Source organism: Folsomia candida, unplaced genomic scaffold (assembly GCF_002217175.1).
Source record: "Folsomia candida strain VU population unplaced genomic scaffold, ASM221717v1 Fcan01_Sc020, whole genome shotgun sequence".
Classification (NCBI taxonomy): Eukaryota; Metazoa; Arthropoda; class Collembola; order Entomobryomorpha; family Isotomidae; genus Folsomia; species Folsomia candida.
In genome coordinates, this window is record NW_019091212.1 from 281,306 (window position 1) to 306,564 (window position 25,259).

The following is a 25,259-nucleotide window of genomic DNA, read 5'->3' on the forward strand; positions in this document are numbered from 1 at the left end:
AGTTCACCACTTTTCCGAGCCAGCAAAACCACCAGATCACACAGAGCGAGGCGAAGACTACCCAACAAATTCGAGTTTTTAATTCTTTGTCATCTCCTCGATAACTTGTTACCTCCAAACTCGATATCATCTTATCTAAATTCTAAGTGACGCCAAAAACCCATTCGCGGATTCGGCCGAGAAGGTGAGTACGAACCCATTTACTTGTCATTTGTTAAATCCTCCGTCGTATAATTTACTAATAAAGGCAGACAGTCAGTCAAAAAAGCAACAGGGCAAACAATTTCTGGCTGAGAAATTTGTGTTGGTGAAAGATTGATAAGCAAGTAAGTGGTCGGGAATAATAATTTGGTAGTTTTTTTTTGTTCTGGGGAAAAAGTGAGGGTAGGTTATCGGTTGATTTTTCTTTCGTTCGTCATCATTATCATCAGCATCAACGTCAAGTCAGCAAGGTAAGGTTAGGGAGGAGGAAGGAAAAGAAGAACGTTTCAGTTTGTAAACACGAGGTGGGTTGTTTTCGCTTGTGTGTGATAAGCAAGGGGAAAAGTTGGGGGGAAGTTAGTTTTGGAGGGGATGAAGGACTGGGCTTATCCGTTATCATCATTTCTGTCATGTGTGCTTTTCTGTCAATGTAATTTGGATGGAAAATTCAATACAAATTTTATATCGAGTCATTTCAATCGATTAATTTGAAATGAATTTTTAAGGTTTCTTCATAAAGTGTGTTCAAATATAAAATTTTAATAGTAGAAATACTGGAAGTTGTACAATTCAACGTTAATAAACGTACGTGAAGGAGAAGCAGCTTGTCATAGAACATAGTGACATTTTGCGTTTTACACTGTGCATTGGTCGGGTTTTGTATAAACACGAGGTGAAAGGTCATCCATTGGATGTAATTGTGATCGAGCCCACATTACACATTAGGATAAACAAATAATTATATTATAGTTTTGCTAATGAAAGACACATCATGATGGTGCATTTTAAAAATGCGTTTCATTTATCTTGCCCTCTGAACTTGGCTCCGTAATTACCTACAAATTATTATTTGGGAAAATTAATATTGGGATCCTTTGGGGATAATTAACCTGCACCTTGGATATTGACTAAAGTTAATTTTGATGCACCTAACTCCAAGTTAATCTAAGAACTTATCCCAGAAAGAGAGATATTCCACGATAAGGTTACGATCTGATTGTTTTTGGTCCACGGATTGTCTCACATTTTGTACAATTATTCATCAATTTGCCCCCATCATCTTACACGACCACGGCTGATAACAATTGTAAGCATAGGCTTTAATCATATACGTATTAAAATTCAAGCACATAGTTAGCATTTGTACGTCAGGATTTGTAACAGTGTAAACTTTATGATGAAATGAGTAAAATTGTTGAGCTGAAACCTTCTCCAAAAATTTTTGATTTTTTTTAATGTAAATTTTACACTGTGATATGAATGTCCCCTCTACACTATTTGCCCTAGTAGTGAATCAACAATTTGCTATTTTGACGACAGGATATTTAAGTTACAAACATAAACATCATGTTGATTGTGATATTGTAATTACACCATTGTTTATCAATTTAATGGTGGATTGTTATCGTCTAGAAGAATAAATCTTCCAAGAATTTACAATAATTAATTTTATAACTCATTTACTTCTTTCTATTTCAGGTCCGAAAGAAGAGAAAAATTTTCGTGTGGAGTGAGGAATTCGTAGCGAGGTCCTCTTTAAATTCAAGTGTGTGTCAAGGGACGGAGGAGGCAGCTGCGATTTTGTTCCTAACACTTGACCCCGAAAAATGAAACCAGTATGAAAATAGATCGCACGAAAGCCAAACGAGGCACGACGGAGGTGGTAAGAATTGTAAATCAACTATATCACTTATTTTCACCTAACCCCAATTTTTTTCTGACAACGTCTCCTTTAAATTGTGTTGAATAAGATCTTGTATCCTCGCGATTTAGAACAATTATGAAAGAATCACAGTATTTAATTCAATTTTGTACCAAAATTTGAAGGAACATGTTAGAAATTTGGTAAAACGTGTGACAAGTTTATCCTAATTTTTTAATCTTTTTCTGTTTGTAGCCTCCGGAGTGCAAAGGTCTCATAGAAAAGTTCAAAGCTTGCAATAATGTGGATAAGACGATTCATTGTGGCACCGAGCATGCCGTCATCCAAGTGCTCGACAGCATAAATATCTGGACGTATGGAAAATGTGAGCTCTACCACTTCATCGATGTGCTCGACCTGTTTGATTCCATCCTTCAAAAGGCCACCGTGCGCAATGGGACGAGCTGGGCGATGGCGTGTGACCTGCATGATGCGAGCGGGCCGGTGGTAAGGGCAACAATAGTTACAAGCAAAAATTAATGACTCGGACACGTCGCGATGGTAAACCTTGGAAAAACTGAAACTAATTTTTGTCTCGTCTTTTTAGTTGCAAGAATGCGTGAAAAAGATCTGTATCTTCACCTCCATCCTGATTGAGCACTCTTTTTCACGAACAGTCTACAACTCAATGGAGCACCTGGCCGCGTTGTTGAACTCGATTAACTTGTCCGTCGTACTGGAAGTGCTTCATTTACTCTACATGTTCAGTAAACGAAGCAATTTCCTCACACGGTTGTCTGAAGACAGGAGAGACGTGCTGCTGGGGAGATTGGCACTTCTCGCTGAGGTGAGTTTAATATCGATTCATGCAAATGTTTGTAACTCCGATTTACAAGGTTTGCTAAGTTACCGAAAATACCAATAATATTTAACTAATATTGTTTAATTATTGCAGAGCTGGGGTGGAAAGGAGGCTGGATTTGGTCTTGCTGTGTGCTGTCTTCAAACCCAACTCCAGGTAACTTTTGTGGCGAATTATTTAACACATTTTTAAAAATGGGATATCTAAAGGTGTATGATTATTATGTTACACCCAGGACTTTCCAACTACTGCCACCACAGTTCATTTAGAGTTTGCCAAGGTCGTTGCTGAGCCGAACGTTGCGCGCTGGAAGCAAGGTGACACCTGGCAGGTGATACATATCGAAAACGTTCACACTCTTGCTGGCACTCCAGCCGACATTTTAGACGACATCGTCGCCCAGTATCAAGTCCCTCCTGAGAAACAGGTTCGTAATTGTGGTCACAATGAAGTAAATGAGTTTTATACCGTAGCAAATCCAATTTATTTCTTATTTTTGCATCAAATTCACTTTAAGTGAACGCATGCTAACTTCTAACTTGTTACTTTCAGCTGGTCCTGTTCACTCATCTCCGCCTAGCGTATAACTTTCCTCACTGGGGGCAGAGGGTCCAGTTGATCCAGGTATTATACACGCTATATTCTTAACAATTAGATAAATAGTAATTTACATATATGCTAATTCAACAATTGCATAATTTGAAGGCACGTCTTCAAGCCTTGTCCATCCTCGTGTACGCCAACGCCATCCAGGACAACACGCAGCAACTACTGTACAACGGCCTCATGGAGGAACTGGTCGACGTCTTAGAGCTGGACAGATCCTACTTGACCGAGATCAAAGCCGCCGCGTTAAAAACTCTTACATCCATCATCCATTTAGATAGGGCTCAAAATTTTCCAAGGTATAAACTTATGTTAAATAGTCCTTGACGCAAACTTTGCGATAAATATTACAATTTAACATCAATTCCCAAAAGTTATTAAATAAAACTGTTATTAATTTTTAGGCTTCAGTTCTAAGATTAATTTTTGAAATATTGCAGTATAATTGATGCGACGGGAGCCGGTTCCTACCATGGATTCTTGCCAGTCATGGTGCGAACCTGTATAGCGTCTCTGACGTCGTGTAAACCGAACGAACTGCACACGTACCCGCTCTCATTGGCCACCTCCTTGTTCAGTTTCCTCTACCACCTGGCCAGCTACGAGCTCGGAGGGGAAGCTCTCGTCAACTGCGGAATTCTCGAGAGTCTCCTCAAAGTCGTAAACTGGAACACGGTCGATGTAGAGCAAATTACGGTGAGAGAAATAATTTTGTAATCAATGATCATATTCATAATAATGAAAGCACGTCACTTTTTGTATTCGAAAAATATAGTTACTAAAAAAAATTAGTAATTAATTTTACACGACCAAAAATTTAATTGTTGAATTTTGAGTAAATATTGTAATGATTTTGTTATAGTTTGTAACTCGAGCTGTACGAGTCATTGATCTCATTACCAATATGGACATGCAAGCATTCCAAGCACACAATGGGCTCACATCATTCGTCAACCGGTTAGAGGTAAAAGCATCATCGATGAAACATAAATGATTAAAAGTGTTCCAAAGTGAAACTAAATATTTTTTTTAATTCGTGGTTAGATGGAAGTGAACGCTTGTAGAAACGACCAGCCCTTCGAGATCGTTGCACGCCACTCGTTCTCCAACCCACAGTCTTCCTCCAGTATGTCAGAGATTGGCGGTGCTGGGCGGGAAGATAACGCAGACGTCCCCATGGACACGGACGTCAGTGGGAGTCAGACTGTAAGAAAACCTACTTCACTTATCTGTCGGTAAAAGTTTAGACACATGTTTTGACGTGTCTCAAACTGTATAAAATTACCAAGTTTCTTTTTACCAGTTTCATAGATTGGGACAGCTTTAGTTTTCAAAGACTTACTAGCCCAATGAACTTTAATTAATTAACAATACAGGGCTTTCACATGTAAAATTCAGATTTAAATGTGACCAATTTTGATTTGTTCAACATGAAAAATGACCCGTATTTTTTGATTTATTATTATTCAAAATCCTATAGCTTTTCGAAAAGCGCAATTCAAAAATTCAAATACATGTTTCGTCAGAAGGGCCTACTTGATTTATTAGAAATCCAATTTGAATTTCAGAATTGTTTGTCAGCTTTTGAAATCTATAATAAAAATAACGAACTGTAAACTCCGATTTTCAAAAAATGTTGCAATGTATGGATATGTAATAAAACTAAAGTTTGTACCCTATTGTTTCAGGATTTAAGTAGTGATCTTTTCGTTCCGAACTTTCTCTGGAGAGGGAATAGTTCAGCTAACTTTATCCCGAACGGGACGACCTGTCTCACCCAACGGGCCGCCTTGTTGAAGTCGATGTTGAACTTCTTGAAGAAAGTGATTCAGGATCCGGCCTTTTCCGACGGGATTCGCCACATTATGGAAGGCTCCCTCCCGGGGGCACTAAAGCACATTATCAGCAATGCCGAGTACTATGGGGCGTCCCTCTTCATCCTCGCCACGGACATAGTGACCGTGTACGTGTTCCAAGAGCCGTCGTTACTGTCAACACTACAAGACAGCGGGTTGACAGATATCGTGTCAGAAGCTCTGCTGGTGAAAGATGTGAGTTATTTAGCAATTCTAAGATGCCATTCTTTACCACTTTCTTAGGAAATAAATTGCAATAAATTAGTTAAGTATGCAAATAATAAAACTTGATCTCGCTCTTGTTCTCCAGGTTCCACCCACCCGCGAAGTGATAGCGACGATGCCAAACGTTTTTTCCGCCTTGTGTCTGAACAACCGGGGTTTGCATGCGTTCATCAAGTACCAACCGTTCAAGAAGCTGTTCCGTATGCTGATTTCTTCCGACTACTTGCCCGCTATGCGACGCCGCCGTACCGCCGAACCAATGGGCGACACGGCGTCAAACCTGGGCAACTCTGTCGACGAGTTAATGAGACATCAGCCTAGTCTCAGAGTGGTCGCCATGCACTCAATGGTGGAGGTACGTGCTTGAAGATATACCCAACTTTTTTGTTAGTTGATTAGTATGATAATTTGGGGTTTGTATTGATTTTGCAGCTGTTGGAAGAACTATCAAATATCGGATCTAGTCCACGTGCCCTCGCAAAAACTCACTACAAGCCGGCGACACTGCCCATTGTGAACTCGACTGCGCGGAGTGGGGCGTCGGAGGGTGGAAGTAGTGAGGATGAAGATGACGATGATGAGGAAACCTCCACCGCCTCACATTCCCAACCCGTACCTTCCACTTCCTCCAGTCGCGACGAAGTGGCGGCGGACGGGACACAGTCGTCGTCTTCCAATGCGGAAGACAAATCGCCTATTCCTTACATGGATTACGTCCTAAATGTGGTACGTATCTGGAGGAAGATTATAAAAATATTGACGATAATCACAATTGTTGTTTGCTTCAAAGCAAATCTCCAAATGTAGATTGGATAAATTTACTATTCATTATGTAAATTTTGTGTCATTGCAGATGAAGTGCTTAGATGCAATACTCAGCAATAATTCGACTGACGATCACTGCCGTGAGTTTGTACGGCAAGGGGGACTCACCGTCCTTATGTCGATCTTGTCCAAGAATACGCTCCCACTCGACTTCCCAGCCTCACCGGCCTGTCAAGCAACCGCATCCGTGTGTCGCTCTATTCTGGTGGGATTGTCATTTAGAAATTAAATGTAAAAGAAAACAATATGCCGTTTCTAACGCGAAACATTCTTGCAGACTTTGGCACACGAGGGACTTGTCCTAGACCGCGGAATTGACGCCATGTTGCCGATAATGAACCGTACGCAAAAGTTGAACGATCCGTTCCCTTATCCCGGCAGTAGTGTCCTCCTCCGCGAGCTTGCCGACTCTACAAATCCCGCGGAAGCTGTGAACGATCCATACGAGACGCCCGCACTGCATGGAATCATCTCCATCCATTCCATGATCACCATGTTCATCCATGTTTGTCGAACGGGACAGGTGCGATTGCAAAACGATTCTAATTATAAAACATTGATTTATCCAGTGTGGAAATTTGTAATTAAAATTGTACTTCTTTTACAGACTGACATTCGAACTCTAGTGGTGAAAGCGTGGGGGAACGATCAGGGAATTGATCTGCTCAAACAACTGTCCCAACTCTACTTGAACTTGGTGTGGGAAAGTACCGTGTTGTTGTCCCTCTGTGGCGGCGAATATCAACCGGGAACGGTCGATTTTGGGAAGGAAGACTTGGAGAAACTAATTCCACCTGAAGGACTGGTAAGTTTTTAGAATAACGAGTAACCTTTTATTAGGATTTAAACAGGATAAATGGAGCACAGCAATTTAGCTAAGGGAGCGTCCATAAATCACGTGATCGATTAGAGGGGGGGAGGGGGTCTGAAATTTGTCACGAATTATCACGGGGGGGGGGGGGGGGGGGGTAGATGGTCAGATGTCACGTGACATGAGTAAAGTTTTTTGCCAATAAATGTCATGAGAGTTTATATCGTGCGTGTGGTATGATACCACACGCACGTTATATAAATTTGATTTTCATTTTGCATATTTATAAACTTGCTTCGACCTAAATTCTTATGTCTGACTGGCGTATTAAATAGTTATTTACACATGTGTGTAATGTAGCTCTAATTTGATTAATGATTTAAAAAATATTGTTATTCCGGACATGATTTAATTTGAGCATCATCTCGTGTCACGTGACCGGTGGGGGGGGGTAGCGAAATTATCACCACCGGTCACCAAGGGGGGGGAGGGGGTCAAAATTGTCCAAAAATCGATCACGTGATTTATGGACGCTCCCTAAGTGGTTACCATGGTATATTTTTATCCAAAAATGTAGAAGGAGGCGGAAGTGAGTCTGACCAAGACGACGGAACAGATGGCTGTCGACCCACAAGCGGTATCGTCTTCAGATCTGACCGCGGTCACAACCCCGTCCGAATCTTCGTCCTCGACTGGGATGGAAGTCGACCCACCTGCGGCGGACGTTGCGCAACGCGTCCTCGTCAACTCATCCACGCAAACCACAATGACCTCGACGCATCTACAGATGAAAGAGATTAGCAGTGCCACTCTGCAAAACTATGCCAAACTGATCAAGCCGATATTAAGCGCGTCTTCCAGATTGGGGAGGGCTCTGACTGAATTCTTCGGACTGCTCGTCAAGGTAATTTTCTAATTTTTTGTGGTGATATATGGCACAGATTTTTAGTCTGTTCTTGCATTTAAAAAATTGATTTCTCTTTTTTAATAGTTGTGCGTGGGGTCTCCGCTGCGCCAACGACGCGGCCACCACGTTCCCCAAGTGCCTGGGGTGATCGTTCCTGGCGCCATCCCGGTGGCCACGACGCTCGCCAACCTACTAACTCTTGCCCTAAACTGGGAGCCGAAAATGAACTCGCCAGTCCCCCGAATCACATTTAGCATATGTGCCGTCGGCTTCTCAGCTCCACTTCTCTTCGACGAAAAGAAATTTCCTTACCACCTCATGCTTCGCAAGTTCATGGAAGCCGATGGGCTGGATGCCATCTTCAGGTGATACAAATTTTACCATGTTTTTAAATTCAGGCACAATTCTGCGTGGGTTGAATTTCGTTTTTTTTATAAAAAAAACGGGGGAACAATCCCTGAAAATTTCCCGTAAGCGGACCTTGCCCCCCACTTTCTCGGCTTTGCCGAACCATAAATCGAAGCCACGCATTTCTGTTTATCAAATTTAGTTTAAAAACGAAGGAAACCATGTTTAAATTGAACACAGATTTCTTGTAAAATTAAAAGAAGTAACGTACACTAATTTGTTTATTTTTTTTTATTTGTTAGGATTTTCTATAGGGCAATGATCCCTCCAATGTGGTCTTATACACCCGGCCCTCTACTCATTAATGAACATCAGTTACAATTTTTGGAATCGTGGCTCCTCCTGATTGAGAAGTTTGCCAACCCGAAAACCATTTTGGATAATCAACACCTCTTACAGACAAAGTCACTCATGCTAACTCAGTCTCCAGAGTTTGATGCGAACGCCTTCCTTGCTCATATTCACAAGGTTTGTCTTTCAAATTGCTAAAATTTACTTGGGGTTAATTTTAATTGGTTTTGTGTGTAGAAATCATTCGATGCTATCGTCCACATGTTGAAGCAGTACGGTTCAAAGAATTTGGGAGTCCGTTCGATCGAATCCCTTTTGACGATTTTGTGCTACGTGTTCCGTTTTAAGAGAGGACAGGTGGGAACAGTTTTATTTTTTTAATTAAAAATATAATTAAAAATTACCTCAATTTTTTCATACAGAATTTTCTCTATAACAAAACTTGGAATCTTGTAATTGTTGTAAATATAAATTTCACACGTGATTTTTATTTATTTCCAGACAAAACCAGGTAATCAAGCCACCTCGGAAGCTACTTCATCAACGAAAGAGTCGAAAGAAGTTCAAACCTCAGAAGCGGTTCAACCCTCCACAGCTCCGGTCGTCTTGACCATTCCTAAGGTTAACGCTCCCTCACCCGCAACAAATCAGGCTGGACCCTTACCCGGTCGACCACCCAGGCCCATCCCACCGACCGGAATTATCGACCCTGCCAATATTTCTGACAGCACCCCACAAGCGGCTTTCTACCACCACGGTTCCATCTTTCCGCTCGGCCCAGCCCTGGTGCCTATCACAGCACCTCACAGCCTCGAGCCACGCCCGTTGCCAGTACCAACTCCAGTAGTAGAATCTGAAGACGACGAACGCGTACCCGCATTACTAACGATCAACGAATTGAGGAACATGGAGGCATTGAGGGCGCTTGGTCCTTTATCGTCAACAGAGGCTTCCGTTGCCACGGCGTTGACGATACTTGCAAGGCCTCCGGAGGGTGTTCCTCCCCTACCTGGGGGACAGATCGCAGATGCAAATACTCGTAAGGATTTTACATGATTTTATTTCGATTTATAGGGCTTAATTTTTGAATTTGTCTTCATTTGTTTAGAAATAGTGGATCGAATAGATGCCGCTGAGCGCCTTGGAGTGGATTTGAACCATTTGGAACAATTGATGGAAATGGGTTTCCCACTAGAAATATGTGTTGAAGCCTTAGTCACAACTAGTAACATAATGCTGGCGACGGACTATTTGTTGAGTAATGCGAGGGCTACAGTTGGAGGTGCGAGTAGTGGAAGTGCTGGCAGCAGTAATTCCATTGCCAGAGATAATAGCACTCTACCGGTAAATTTTACACTTGCATTTTTAATAGGATAGTTTTGCACAAGCAAAAAATTTATATATATTTGCAGCCAACCGGGAGTCATGAAAGATTGACAGCTTTATTAAAACTGTTCACTGATAAGGAGAAGGCGAAAGAGGCAGCAAAAGCGGCAGAGGCTGCGGCATTTTCAAAATCCATTTTTGATGTGAGTTTATTTTTTGCAATAAATTTTAGTGATGAATTTAATCTTATAAATTGAAATTTATTATGATTATTTTCTGGGCAGAATTTGGAGTCCTTGACACCCGAAGTGATTGATGACTTTGCCACCGATGTGTTTGAGCTGTGCATGGACATTTTAGATAAAATTCCAGAGTCTGTGTTTCGAGTTTGTGAGCTCTTAATTGCTGTCGGGCAAAGGAAAGGGATGCTTTGGTTGGAAGAGACGTTGTGGAAAATTATTAAACAGGTGCATTTGACTTGGATTAAATTTTAAATTATAATTGAATCACTAGTTGCATAATTTCTAACAAAGTTTAACAGTAATTTTGAGTATGCATTCAAAATTTCGCATTTTTGATTTCAGAGTTACAACGACATTTTTCTCTACGTAAAACTTTTGGAGAAAGGAACGGACGGCTTGGCTCCGGTAACATTGGGCACGGGTCCGAAACAGTTTGGATACCGGATGCACCTCTTTTCCCTCTTGTCCGATGTAATATTTCGCATTTAAAAAAATCGTTTTTCTTTAGAGAAAAAATTACATTAAAAAAATTCGTTTAAATTTTCTAGGAAATGACATTTCTCTGCGGAATGATTTTGGAACAGAGCGACATTCCAAACTCGATAGTCCGTCTAATCAAATACTACGAACGTGCGCTCAATTCTGCCACCACGGAGCAGCTCGTAGCCTCTGGGATTATGAAGAATGGCGTTTTACAGTCTCCGCCCTGGTTGGCGCCTACGTTTTTACTCTTGGATCTTTATCAAAAAGCGGTGGCGTTGAGCAACAGGAAATACTTGTTGGAAAATGTGAGTACAAATGAGAGAATTCTGAATTCGTTGGCTTCTAACTCGTGGTATTGATACATAAGTAATATCATCTAGTAATAGCTCGGTAGTAAAGTTTTACAATATCGGTAGCAAATTTTTACGGACCGGTATAACTTTAATACCAAGCGATCGGTAGCAGCTTTAATACTGATGCGTGACTATACAAACAGAACTAGATTTTACCAGATATCTAATAGTGTAATTTTCCAGTTTTTTTTACATATTGTGAACTTTTATTCATTTATTTTTTGAAATTGGTGAAATTTTGGCCTGTTTATGTGGAATCATTTTAAGATTTATTAGATTCTGATCTGATTTCTGAAAATTTCAAACTACAAGTTTGTGAAAATTAACATGATTCGATAGATGTAAATAATTTAAAAATAATGAAAAATGTGGGGTATCGAAATTGCAAAATTACGAACTACGATTTATACGTTAAATCTGCCAAGTTGCGAGTAGATTTATTATATTGGACTTTAAATTCCAACACGAATTTTTTCCCAACCTTCAAGGATACGGACTACCGCTGGAAATGGTTTGACATCAATTCTGGCAAGTGGTGCCCCTACTCTTCCACGAACAATACTGTAATCAACAAGGCCTTCTGGGATGGGGACAGCACCGTCCGCATAACTGCCGGGCGACGCCGCTATGTTATCAACTTCAACGCAATGATTCAGCTCAACGAGGAGACTTCGAACCGCCGTCCCATCACGCTCTGGCTAGCGGATCCGGCCCCCGTCCTACCATCTCTTCAATACTTACCAACTACCAACAGACGTGTCGGCTATTCTGAAAAGATGACGGGGATCGGTCCTCATCCACTCGTTGAATCAGAAGACGTTCGACCAAAAGATCCAGATCGTCACACTTTTCTAGGACAAGGACGAGGGACGACAAATTCTACAGAGAAGCAAATGCGTTATACCCGAGAAAAGTTAGAGTTTTTTAAGACATTGCTCCGGGACGACGTTCATGATCTTGTCAAGTAAGCTTGGAATTTTTGTATACTTTATAAAGTTGTAAAGTTCTAAAAATCCACATGTGTTCAATTTTGATTTTATTTTTATAGATGTTCCGTGAGCTTTATGAAACACCCCATCGAGCCAGAATTCCTCCACGCCCTGATGAGATTTTGTCTTCGAGCTACTCGTGATCACGAGGTGGCCGTGACGTTTGCAAATGCTGGCGGAATCCAGCTTGTGCTAGATTTGACGCAAAACTCCAACTTTCCTGGAGTTCTACCCCTCTCGAATCTGCTGATTAGACATGTAATCGAGGATCGAGGCTGCTTAAGATATGCAGTGGAAAAGGTGAGATCTTTAAAGGAACATCATGAGGACAATGTAATACAAAGGAGAGGCTAAAATAAGCGAGGAAAATAATCTATGCCAATTTTACTTATATTTTATAGATGATTCGAGCCAAAGTATTGAGCACAGGTGCATCGACATGCAAAGAGCTCCACTACCTGCTCCGCGTCCTCGCTCCGATCGCCTGCCGCTGTCCCGACCTCTTCGTCTCCGTGGCGAAAGAGATTCTCCAAGTCGATCTAAACTTTGTGACTCGACGAGGTACGAGACTTGATTTAAAGAATTTTGATTTTGGGCGAAATTGTAAATTTTGTCGTATTATTTGCAGAGGAAGATTTGAGACTGATCGTGAAAGCCGTCCCATGCAAGCAGGAAAGCTTAATTACCACGATGGGTGACGCCGCGAAGAATGTAATCCAACAGCTCCTGGTTACTCTCACGCTGAACAATCCAGGCGATGGGGACCAACAATCGTCTGTTAATAAGGAGGAAGAAGCTGCCGGAAAAACATCTTCTCAAGTGAAGATGATTAATACAGATGAAATGGTAATTTTAAAAAAATCTGGTTAACTATTAGTATTTCTTGTCAGTTCGAAACGTTACGATAAAGATTAAGCTGATGGAAATTTGTAAATTTAAAATTTGTGGTGATTTGGTTGATAATTAATAATATACTAATTTTGTTCGTAATTAGATGGATACGGACACAAACTCGAAGCCGGTGAAGGATTTGGGCGATGTCATGAAAAAGAGGAGACTGATTCCGAAAGATGCGATTTGTCAATTGTTAGCCGAATCTGTCCATTCCTACTCGTACTCGTGTAAGATCATAGCAGAGTACAACTTCCAAGGGGGAACTAGCATCCATGTCACAGAGGTGAGTGGAGGAATTGATCAATTTTACTCAAAGTTTTAAAACTTCACAGCTTGTGAACTGGAGATGAGTTTGCAAAATTTGATCGACCTGCATATCACATGTTCTCTTCTTGATTTGTTTTTTTTTATATTACATTTTATCTATTTCAACTCCTCATTCAAATTTTATATTCTCGTCCAAATTTCAGGACTGTACCGCTTTGGCCTTCCTCCTGGACAAGATGCTCCCTCCGGGACAGACCGTGTCAGAGAAGGACTGCTCAATCGTGGTGCGCGACCTAATTTCGGCCATGTCTGGCTGTAACCATCTCCCCGACGCGCAAGCCATCGTCGTCTCGGAAGTCAAGGCTGCCCTTCAACGAGCCCTCGCCATGAAGGAAAGTGTAGAAAAGCATAACAGAATTCAAGCCCTTGCAGGCCTTATTTGCAACATGATTGAAGGCTGTTCATCCGCCCCTGCGACACAGATGGTCACAATCGTAAAGCCGACACAATTATGGTAAACACTCGTTAATCTTATTTACTCTCAGTGTGTGCGTGTTATGTACTTATTACTTTTCTGAAATTCAGCATGAACCAAGTGGTGCGTCTGCTAATAAGGAAAAACGTGATTGTGGACTTGACCCGGATTTCCCACAGTTTGGATTTATCAAGTCCTCAGATGGCGGCGACAATCAATGCGGCGTTGAAGCCGTTGGAAGTAATTTCTCGAATTGTAAATCAACCGGCGCCATCAAATCCGCACCGTGTAAAACCAAAGGCGGAGAGCGCAGTGTTGGACTCTGTGAATAATACTCATACGGGTAAAGAATACAATTTATTCATAAAAAAGTGACAAAAATGTATGAATTTGAACCTGTTTTTCTGTCAGCGGTCATTTTAACCTTAATTTTCATTAAGGTTAAAATGATCTCTCTTAATTATTTAACCATTTTTATTCAAAAACTAATACTCGAAACTTTACTATTCTATTTTAACCTTATTTTTTGTGGCCAGGTGGCACTAGCAACTCGGAGTTAACTCATGCTCAAGGAGAGGAGACTGTGGAAGATGCCGACAATACGGAACATGACATTTCCGCTGCGGCCGAAAGTATTTTGGATGCCACGTCTGAAAGTCACACTCATCACGATCCAGCCGAAGAGAGGGAAGACGACGTCCTGGACGATATTATGGATCACTTACTAGAAAGGTAAGTTGGAATGGGGGATGCATTTTTATTAAATTCGTAGCTTAATTGTCATCATTTTAATTGCAGAGATGCCAATGCACACAGTGATGAACAACTCTTTGCCGACGCCTTGATGGCAGATGCTACTAGCAATCGTATGGAGACCGAGCAGGACGGAACTGCTCGAGAAGACCGAGAGTTTGGAGAACGCGCTGGGGTGAGTTGTTACATTGGTTAAGCTTGAAGTAAAAATGGGAGAGCAAATGTTGGTTCGAAATTCGAATAAAGCAAAACCCATTGAAATTAAGTAAAACAAATTAACTGAAATTCTAACATAAGGCAAAATTCCTCCATAGTTTAACGTAGACCACGGCGACAATGACACGTCAGACTCGGACTCTGAAGACTCAGAAGGTGACGACGATGAGGATGATGAGGACGGGAATGGGAATAACGTTGGGGAAGAAGAAGATGATGATGACGAGGAAGAAGAGGATGACGATGACGAGGAGGAGGACGCTGTGTCGACCGACGATCGTGACCACGACCACATGATGGACGAGGGCTTTATGCGCTTCCCTGGAATGGACCGGGATGAGGACTTGCTCGTCGTTCAGTACGGTCATGATGAAAACACTCCCGTTTTCTTTACTAACAATGCAAGCTACAATTTCAACGTCGGCTTGTTCGATGATCCGCTAATTAGCGAACATGCAAGTGGTAAGGATGTTAAATAAATTTATGGATTTTAGGGTTAATTTTTTATTGAAATGGGATTTTTTTTGTTTATGAAATTTTGAAATATTTTAAATTTTAAAGACAATTAGAAACCATCGGATTTTTTAAAATAATAATTACAAATTTGTCAGGTCTTCGCCTCAACCATCCGATGCTCACTCCTCCCGTCGTGGATACTCCCACCATTGGACCCATCACTGCACGAGGTCATCGTGCCGCTCGAAATAGACGCTTCCAGTACATTCATCTTCCAAGAAACCCGCCCCCATCAATTCAGAGACTTCTGGGACCATCCACTGCTCAAGACGCGATGCAGTTCACCTCAGGACAATCCTTTAATCATGGGCTAGGAGTACAAAATCCGGCCAGAGTGCTCATGTTAGATGCTGCAGTGGTAAATTAATTGTGGCTATTTTATAACATACTTTATTTTACATGATGATCCTAACTTGGGTATCTGTTTGCTTGATCAGGATCCCACCGTAGCAAGAAATGGAGGGTCCGGAAATAACAGCTACCTCTCCAACTACACCGCTTTACACTGGTGGTGCGAAGAGTCCAAGGTTTTGGATGGAGAGTCGATGCACGATTGCGTCATTGGTAAGGATTGTCTTGCTCTATTTACAATTAGTCTAGGCAGGTTTTGTACTGTTTTTTATGTCATGGCAGCTTTGAAACGACCCATCGTCGAAACCATTGAGACCGAGCGAGACAGGGCGTTTGCCGCCCGGCGTGAAAAGAAGGCTGAAGAGGCAAAGAAGAAAGGTAATACTATTTAGTCAATCTTTGCAACTGTGTACACGTTATGAAGTTGTGCAAAAGTCTGAAGGCGAGTTTAATTGTAATCCTAACATTTTAGGAGCATTCCTTGTCTCGCACATAATTCCGTCCCTTTAGTTATTAACAAATCCATCTCGCTGAATTTATACAGCTTGTAACAAAGAATTGTCACTTTTTTCTCCTTGCAGTGGAAGCCGCCGGAGTAGCAAAAAATGCTAACAACCCAGAAGTCGTTTCCATTTCAGAAAATTCTCGACCTACAAATAGCACTGCAACGACAACTACGACGACGATGGACATTTCTACCACCACAGTGGCTACAACTACTACGACGACGGCGACCACCACGACAGCAGCACCTGCAGCATCGAGTGGTGCTTCTACGAGGGTTACGCCCTTCGAAAATGGTGTGCCACACACGATCGCACTCGGTGGTCTAGAGCTAGCTCATCTACTTATGCAACCCTTTTTTCTAGATTCTGCCACCACCACAAACCCTTCGTCTTCTGACACAGCAGAAACTAGCAATGCTACCGCGTCCAACTTCAACTCAACTTTTACGCCCAACAACACTGAACAAACCTTCATGAACAACATTCCCGTAATTCGATATACTGCATCATTGAGAAATGTATCTCGGCACGTCAACGATGAGGGCGCTGCCTCGGCATCAACTCCTAATGAAGAGAAGGACGAAGATGAACACGAGTCGGACATGGATGTGGTACGTCTTTAGACCCTTTCTTGTTTGAAAGGGAGGGAACTTATTATCTCAACTTTGGGTTTTAATATTTTTAGACAACTGAGGAACCGTCCGAGCCACCACCCCCTCCTCCGACAACCTCCGCAACCACGACGCCCACCAGTGCGCCTGCAACTTCCTCATCGCCCGCTACGAGTTCGACTAATTCCACTGGACGTCCCCGTTCAGGCAGAGGTAGACGCCAGTCAGGTCAGCTTAACTGTTGTATTGACCGAGCTATTTTATTTACCAATTTAAACATTTTTAACACATCGTTTCGTGAACATTGACTAAATTTGGATTTTTTTAAAATTAGGCACTCCAGGAGAACGAAGGCAAGGACGTCGTCAAGGGCTACGCAGTTCTGCCCGACTCGCAGCTGCACGAACGTCCGAACACAATGCGATCGCTTCACCAGGCAGTGGACGCAATCCATCTAGCTTGTCGCCACAACATGGTGATGGATCATCAGACACGGGAACCGTCGTGGCTGGAGACACATCAGCAAACGACGATCAGTCCAACGAGTCGGAGGAACTGATGCCGATAAGTTCTGAGGCAGCAAGAGATTCTGATGGTCTGTCGCCTATTCCACCCCTCTATGACATGAGGAATGAGAATAATGTGGGAGAAGGAGAAGTCGCCGGACCATCGGGAACCCAATCGATTGAAGACTTTAGAAATGTTTTGGGAGATATCGTCATTCCTGATGGGGTGGATCCATCCTTCTTGGCCGCCTTGCCCGAGGAGATGAGACAGGAAGTGATTTCAGAGCATTTGAGGTGAGAGACACGCCAATAATTTGGTTTGAAGCGCGAGTTAGTTGTGAGATGAGGTTAGAGTAGTAGATTCGTGAGGCCTTGATTTCAACTCGCCATGATAGTCTAGCGGTTAGGACCCCGCGTTGTGGCCGCGGTAACCCAGGTTCGAATCCTGGTCATGGCATGTAACATTTTTGCACTTGTACCCTTTGAAATACTTAATTCTTTTGTGCAGACTTAATAATTACTTAAAACTATGTCAATTCCGAATGTTTTGGCAAACAAGTATACTGTGGGGAAGAAAAGTATGAGTGAGATTTGACGGGTGCATTGATATGGTGGTCGCGTAGTACAAAGGAGTACGTCTGGGGCTATACCGGGAAATGTTTCCTTCGATGGAGACCGGGGTCACCAAATTTTTGCACTATACCGTTATTTCTCATTCCTACAATTTCATGCAGGAAATCATAATCATGTTTTTTGTGCTGCAGTTTTTATAGTCAGATTATATTTTGTTGTCAAACTTTAAAAGCTCAAGTATGTTTTTTTTAACCGTACTTGGTAAATTTAATTCGATTTTACTTGAAAATCTTAATCCAACTTTGACAACTAAATTTGAATATCTTCCAGATTGCAAAGACTTCGTCCAGCGCGCGCTGCACCTGCCGACGTCGTAGAAGTGGTCCCCGTGACCGATGTAAGCCCCGAATTTTTGGCCGCTCTTCCTCCCTCCATTCAAGAAGAAGTTTTGGCTCAACAGCGACTCGAACAACAGCGCCGTGTCGCTACGACAAGTAACCCGAACGATCCCGTTGATACGGAAGCCTTTTTCCGCAATCTTCAACCAGCACTACGTCAAGCGGTAAGGATGAGTTTAACTTAAATAATTTCTTGAATTGTGCGTAAGAACTTTTACCATTTCGTAGATCTTGACTGACATGGATGAATCTCAAATCGCCGTACTTCCCGCCGACTTGGCGACTGAAGCGCAAGGACTTCGACGTGAATGGGAGTCGAGAAATCGGCAGCTTTTGCACGAGCGATTCTTTAGTCATGGCTACACAGCAGGGTCCGCGCTGTCATCAATTTTAAGAAACAGTGGTGAGTGATATCCCTTGGTTACACGCAAAAATGTGTCCTTCTCAAAGTGTAACGTGGGCGTTACCATTATTTTTTTCTTTCATCACAGGAATGAGGATCACTTCTCGCTACGGACTCCAAACCACAATTGCCGGACGTCCCGCTTGGGCACAACCATGGCCTCGTGGTCCCGCCGCCATCGCTGCGCAACACATGTTAATGACGAGCAAGATCAAAGGGAAGCAGCTCGTGGATAATGAGGCCTTGTCCTGTCTTTTGGTCCTCCTCTTCCTCGATGACCCTCGTCTCAACACCGGTCGCCTTCACAGGGTTCTCCGAAACCTCTGCTATCACGCCAACACGCGCCAGTGGGTCATCAGGGTGAGTTTTAACTCATTAAATCTATATTTTTTCACGTAGCTAGATCTTTTTGTACTCATAATTATAAATCCTTTGTACTTATTAGTCTCTCCTCTCCGTGATGGAGCGAGCCAACGAGTGTAGCCGACTACCCCACCAAATCCTAGCATTAGCTTCCTCATCCTCGGCTATCCAAATCAAGGAGGAGCCCAACGTCGGATCCTCTAATCCATCCATTCCAACATCCGATAAGGACAACACCACGAAACAATTGGTTCCCATCTCTGTTACCCCGTCTTGGCTTAATCTGAGTCTCGACGCGGCGCTGGGTTGCCGAGCGAGCGTGTTCGAAATTCACAAGTCCGCTATTACCACTGGGAAGAAGGGTGGAATTGAGAATCGGATAATTTCCATTCATGCTCAAGCCGTACCATCAATTTCTAAGTGAGATTAATACTTAAAAATTAAATATATGATTGGTTGAAGTCGAATTTGACTGATATTGTATTTTTTCTTTTTACAGACACACGCTCGACGTGTTGAGCAATCTCGCTAAAAGTTTCCCTACCCACTTTTTGCCAGCCAAGGCGAAACCTTCGCTCTACTGTCACGAGTCGAGTAGCAAGATTTACAATTTGATTGAGCGGAAACCACCAACACCACCGCCAGAGGCGAAAAAGGCTGGGGCGTCGCCGGGTAAAAAGTCTGACGTTCCGGAATTCTGGGAGATTTTGTTAAAACTGGATTCTGCCACGTCGTCGAGAAAGGTGGGTGCAATAATAAAAGAAATTTAGTGTGTTTTTAGGAGGAGGGGTAAATTGAAACCAATTCGACAGACGACGACAGAAGTTTCAAAGTCTAAAAACTATCCCAGTTTTGTATTAACTTATCCTAATTCTTAAATTCACTAACTAATTTTTGTTATTACAGGGAAAACATGTGGCGAAGGCGCACGCGAACCTCAACGTGACGATTGACCAAGGAAGTCCAGCCGTGTCATTTGAAGCGTCTCCCTTCGGCCAACTGATCAACATGCTGTCGTATGGCTGCATCCGACGCAGTACGCTGCTTACGGACAAACTCCTCCGGCTTCTTTCTCTGATCTCTCTCGGTATCCCCGACACGTCCGGCTTTGGGAGGAAAGTGCTTCTTGAAGAACCCGTCCATCCCCAGGACGCGTCGCTGCTCATCACAGAGTCTCACCTAAGACTGATTGTGGAAGTGATTACGTCCAAAAACTGTACGGAAGAGGGTCTCGAAGAAGCGACGTCACTATTGCTCAATTTATCCTATGGACCACCACTGGTTCGGGATAAGGTGAAAAAATACTTTAAAAATAGCTATTCATAACAAATGTTGACCGAAGTTTTAAAACTAATTTAATACTCATATTCAGTATGAAATTTTATGCATTTTCATATGTGACTTGAACTTGTACAAAGTTTATTATTTACTTGTTTAGTAACTCAAGTCGCATATGAAAATGCTCAAAATTTTGATACCCAAAAACCCGGGGTAGCATACACTTCATAAAACTAGTGACAAACTGAACAGGGTCAGTCTTTTGCGGTGAAAACGGATTTAAAATGCAGATTTATCGCATAGAAATAAATTGGTCTTTGCATTTATTTTGATGATGACTATTGAGTATTCGTAATTTCAGATCTTGAACCTCTTGATGGAGGGAGTTCGAGAACTCGGGAACGTTGTTTGTGCACACATTGCTAGTCTTCAAAATGAATTACGTTCATTGCGAAAAGAGCCACTGGTCAGTGAAGCCGCCGCCGCTGCTGCTGCTGCTGCTGCTTCTTCTTCTTCCTCCGCCGTCGCCGAGTCAGATTCACAAGCTGGCGGACACAGTAGTAATTCAACTGCAGGCAGTGATCCGGATGACAAACCATTCAAGGGGACGTTAATGGACAGGTACATTTTGATTAATTGTAATGAACTGATGGGGACAAATTAATTATTAAATTGTCACATTACTAGATTCACTAAGGACACCGTAGTGATTCAGCCCAGTTCTAAGAACAAGGCAGCCTATGAACTGCAACTACCCTCGATGACTGCGCTGACTTCGAAAACTTCGTCTCAATCCTTTTTCCTCCGATTGTTGAAGGTCATCATCTCTTTGCGGGAATCGATCGAGACGGCAATCAAGAAATACAAAATGATGTGTAAGTAAAGTATCAATAAGTACACTGTTAAAAATCTGGTTGAATCACATATATATCCCGTACTGGTACTGATTTGGCAATTGCATCCTGCCGGATTGGTTGATGTTTGTTTCTGAGTTGTAAATTTTTCTAAACGGTAATGTCCGTTATTACCGTGCCGGTGAAGTTACATGCGGTCAGTAATGATTGAATACCAGTTTCCTAAGAGTGTAATAAATTCATAACAAATCTAAGGGGATCAAGTATTCCATTGGTTCGTTGATGACTGGATATTATTTAATCAACTCATTTTCCTGTAGCCGGCCCCAGTGCGACGTCTTCTTCGCTGAGTGGACCCCTCATGTCGAGCACGATTATGGCCGGAGACCGCTCTCTGCTTCAAGCCGTGACCGCTGGGATGCCAGAATCTGCCTCGCGCGACTTTCAGGCCGCCTTTGAACGCGTCGTTAACTCGTCGCGAATCCGTCTCAGTGAAGAACAGCCAATGGATGTAGACCAAGATCCATCAGATGCTGGCGAAGCGGCGCCCCCGGCGGCGGCAGAGCCAGTACGAACCACGACCGGAACGAACCGAGGTCTTGAAGCAATGGTCGATATTGACGAGAGTAGCGATGAGGATGATGATGACGTCGTCCTGCCGGGAGATGAAGATGTACCCCCGCTCGCCCCAAGCAACCACCCCCGTGGAAATGTCGACGTCAGCAAGTTGCTCCCGAGGTTGAGCTCGCTCTTGGACTTGGAGAAATTGTGGGAGACGTTGAGTGAGTGTCTGTTGGAGTTGGGACATACGCCAGATCATCATGCAGTGTTGGTGTTGCAGGTTGGTTGGTTTGGTTTCTTGTGATATAATATGAAGTAAATATGTGGAATATGTGCGAGGTGATCACTAACAATGGAGGTCGCCCAGCATATATATGGTCTCTGATTTTGACCAAATAATTAGTGTCAATCGATTATTAATTTAATTAATATGGCATTTGCAAATGGCGCCATCTCCCAATGGTCACGGTTAGCAGAGATTTTTGTATCCGAAGAGGAGAAGACGCGCAGTAAAGTTGGAGAGTGTACAATTTAAGTTTTAGGGCGCATTTTTTCCTCTTCGGATGCAAATATCTCTGCCAAACGTGACCATTGGGAGATCGTGTAGTGTGGTTTGCAACTTTTATACTATACTTTTATACTTTTATATTTGGGATCGTTGAGACTAATTTTGGTAAAAATCTGAGAACATACGCTGGGAGACCTCCATTATATGAAGAATTATTTGGTCTGTCCGATTTTGTAAATGTGGTCGTCATCGATTTAACCGATTCTGGTCAATTGTATATGTAGCCTGCAGTGGAAGCCTTCTTCCTCGTCCATGCCTCATCTGTGGATAAGGAGGAGAAAAACTCGACGGCGGAATCAAGGGAAGCGCAGCTGGCCCATCTGCAGCAAGACCTTCCCCCCGTATCCCCCATTGAGGCCACGTCGGAAAATCGGAACCTGGTCGACACTGAGATGACAGAGGCTAGCGGTTTCGGAATGTTGGATGTCACTCAGCAAAACTCGACCATAGTTAGTCTCGATACACAAAAGTTTTTGAAGTTTGCGGGTAAGTTCGATTTAATTGTTTAATTTTTCTGGTTGTATGTCGTTTCTGTCCCTTGTTACATCAGTTGACTCAGTTTTCGTAAACTAACATAGCGTATAGAATGTGAAATTAGTGAAATTTCAAAAACTGAAGCTTTCGTAAAAATATATCAGCAACTCATTCAAAATGAACATATTTTGCTAGCATTTAAACTTAAAATTGACCTATTTTGTTAAAGAGGTTCATACATATACCCATCTTTTTAACAACTTGTGTTTACTAGTTCCTCTTGATTTACAGAAACTCATCGCACCGTGCTGAACCAAATTCTGCGCCAGTCTTCCTCCAATTTAGCGGAGGGGCCGTTCTGTGTCCTGGTCGATCACACACGGGTGTTGGACTTTGACGTGAAGCGGCGCTACTTCCGGAACGAATTGGAACGCCTGGACGAAGGAGTGCGACGCGAAGATCTGGCGGTGCATGTAACAAGATCACATGTTTTTGAGGACTCTTTCCGTGAACTGCACCGAAAACCATCAGAAGAGTGGAAGAATCGCTTCTATATCGTCTTTGAAGGTGAGTTGTTGTGAAACCATGATTTCTTTTTGCATTACAATTTAGCATCATATCTTTATGTGTGTAGCATACTTTTGGTAATTGCTCGCAGTTTGTAACGGTTGTTGTAGTTTGCAAGTTAGTTCAAACTTTATTAACTTTATTTTTTGACAAATATTTCAGCGGAGGAAGGTCAGGATGCGGGTGGACTGTTGCGAGAGTGGTATGTGATCATATCCCGAGAAATCTTCAACCCGATGTACGCCCTCTTCACCATCTCTCCCGGCGACCGTGTCACTTACATGATCAATCAACTTTCCCACTGCAACTCGAACCATTTGTTCTACTTTAAGTTCGTGGGGCGCGTCATTGGTACGTACACATCTTCAAATTCTTATTTCGCATTTCATTCTTACGCCCACTTCTTCTTCCTTGTAGCGAAAGCCATCTACGACAATAAGCTGCTCGAATGCTACTTTACGCGCTCCTTCTACAAACACATTCTTGGTAAGCCTGTGCGCTACACGGACATGGAGAGTGAGGACTACAGCTTCTACCAGGGGCTCGCCTTCCTCATGGAGAACACGGTGGATGAACTTGGATACGAGCTCACTTTCAGCACAGAGGTTCAAGAATTTGGAGTTACCGAGATTCGGGACTTGATCCCCAACGGACGGAATATCCCTGTCACTGAGGTTAACAAAATGGAATATATCCGCCTTGTCTGCCAGATGAAGATGACGGGCGCGATACGAAAGCAGTGAGTCAGATCATATACTTTGCATTAATATCGGCTACCAGTTTTGACAGTGGTGGTTGATACCAAGGCTTTCATAATTCTTTTTTAGGCTGGTAGTTAATGGTAGCGATGATTTTACTGTTTTTTGTTTTAAATACTTGTATGTTTTTGCAGGTTGAACGCATTTTTGGAAGGTTTTTACGACATAATTCCGAAACGACTGATTTCGATATTCAACGAGCAAGAGTTGGAACTGCTCGTCTCCGGCTTACCTAATATTGACATTGAAGACTTGAAAGCAAACACCGAGTATCACAAGTACCAAGTGAACTCTCTACAAGTAAGGAGCTTGAGTTTGTATAATCACGAGGGGAATGTGACATTAATTGAGTTCCTATTGTTTTGTTCCTTTCTCTCTCTATAGATTCAGTGGTTTTGGAGAGCTTTAAGGTCCTTTGACCAAGCGGACAGAGCGAAATTCCTCCAGTTTGTGACTGGAACGTCCAAAGTGCCTCTTCAAGGATTTGGTGCCCTTGAAGGAATGAACGGTGTGCAGAAATTTCAAATTCATCGCGACGACCGGTCCACGGATCGTCTTCCTAGTGCACACACCTGGTATAGAACCAATACAGTTTAAGAAATAATTATGTCAAAAATTATTTTCAAATGTGGCGTGAATAGTCTTAATTCGAGACAATTTACTCCCCACTATTCATTACTTACAAAACATACTTTACACAAAATTCTGACAAATTTTTTCCTCCTTTACAGTTTCAATCAATTGGATCTGCCTGGATATGAGACTTACGACAAGCTGCGGAGTTACCTTTTGAAAGCCATTCACGAATGTTCTGAGGGATTTGGTTTTGCTTAAGAAAATAAGAAATTGATATCCCCATGCAAAGTGAAACTAAATTATGCGTGATACTACTAAATACATACATAAAAATACTACTACTAAATTACTTTTTACAAAAAAAGTCCGTACCTTTTTCAGTATCTCTATACAAAAAGTCGACACGTATGTAATGCTAAAATTATAAGTGATAAAATACGTTAAATTATTAAATTTTGTGTGGTTGTTTGTCATGATATGATGTCTGAAAAATATAATAAATTGAGAAAAATCTTGGATTAAAAAAACACAGTTTTTCTCCGCTTACAACAAATGGACTATTCAAATAAATAATTAAGCAACACTTTTTTTAAGTACTCATGAATATGATAAGCGATGCGTCGATTTGTTTGTGTAATAATAATGATACCTCCTTCAGCAATTGTAATAATAATAATAATAATAAATACTATTGTATGACATGATGATTGCAGTAAATAATTAATTAAGACACAAAATTGAACGAAATTAATAAACTATAAATA

The 25,259-nt window shown here is 42.2% G+C and overlaps 1 protein-coding gene and 1 non-coding gene across 4 annotated transcripts; both read left to right on the plus strand.

Moving 5' to 3' along the window:
• The first annotated feature begins 14 nt into the window (after window positions 1-14).
• On the plus strand, window positions 15-25,219 carry LOC110858039 (E3 ubiquitin-protein ligase HUWE1). Of its 3 annotated transcripts, none has more exons than XM_022106678.2 (60): window positions 15-184; window positions 1,681-1,873; window positions 2,099-2,350; window positions 2,451-2,690; window positions 2,799-2,861; window positions 2,941-3,132; window positions 3,258-3,329; window positions 3,411-3,610; window positions 3,752-4,007; window positions 4,174-4,275; window positions 4,356-4,517; window positions 5,000-5,362; window positions 5,478-5,747; window positions 5,825-6,118; window positions 6,246-6,422; window positions 6,495-6,740; window positions 6,825-7,022; window positions 7,606-7,932; window positions 8,020-8,300; window positions 8,586-8,811; window positions 8,872-8,991; window positions 9,136-9,673; window positions 9,743-9,978; window positions 10,047-10,163; window positions 10,245-10,427; window positions 10,545-10,673; window positions 10,751-10,990; window positions 11,527-12,002; window positions 12,087-12,327; window positions 12,429-12,588; window positions 12,656-12,873; window positions 13,022-13,204; window positions 13,392-13,702; window positions 13,774-14,006; window positions 14,200-14,395; window positions 14,462-14,591; window positions 14,731-15,094; window positions 15,244-15,506; window positions 15,586-15,712; window positions 15,782-15,877; window positions 16,081-16,299; window positions 16,369-16,616; window positions 16,691-16,844; window positions 16,951-17,416; window positions 18,026-18,257; window positions 18,322-18,496; window positions 18,585-18,856; window positions 18,942-19,279; window positions 19,359-19,602; window positions 19,766-20,152; window positions 20,499-20,758; window positions 20,825-21,012; window positions 21,312-21,832; window positions 22,345-22,606; window positions 22,886-23,161; window positions 23,324-23,512; window positions 23,579-23,900; window positions 24,054-24,219; window positions 24,304-24,494; window positions 24,651-25,219. In XM_022106678.2, exons 2-60 carry the CDS (start codon window positions 1,820-1,822, stop codon window positions 24,751-24,753), a joined length of 13,749 nt encoding a protein of 4,582 aa, XP_021962370.1. In that variant the 5' UTR covers window positions 15-184; window positions 1,681-1,819; the 3' UTR covers window positions 24,754-25,219. The 3 variants fall into 3 exon arrangements, with proteins under 3 accessions (XP_021962370.1, XP_021962373.1, XP_021962372.1); XM_022106681.2 differs by having other exon boundaries at window positions 16,691-16,829; XM_022106680.2 differs by having other exon boundaries at window positions 1,681-1,864.
• On the plus strand, window positions 17,508-17,579 carry Trnah-gug. Its single transcript has one exon. It is a non-coding gene; the product is annotated as a tRNA-His (tRNA).
• Window positions 25,220-25,259: the final 40 nt, after the last annotated feature.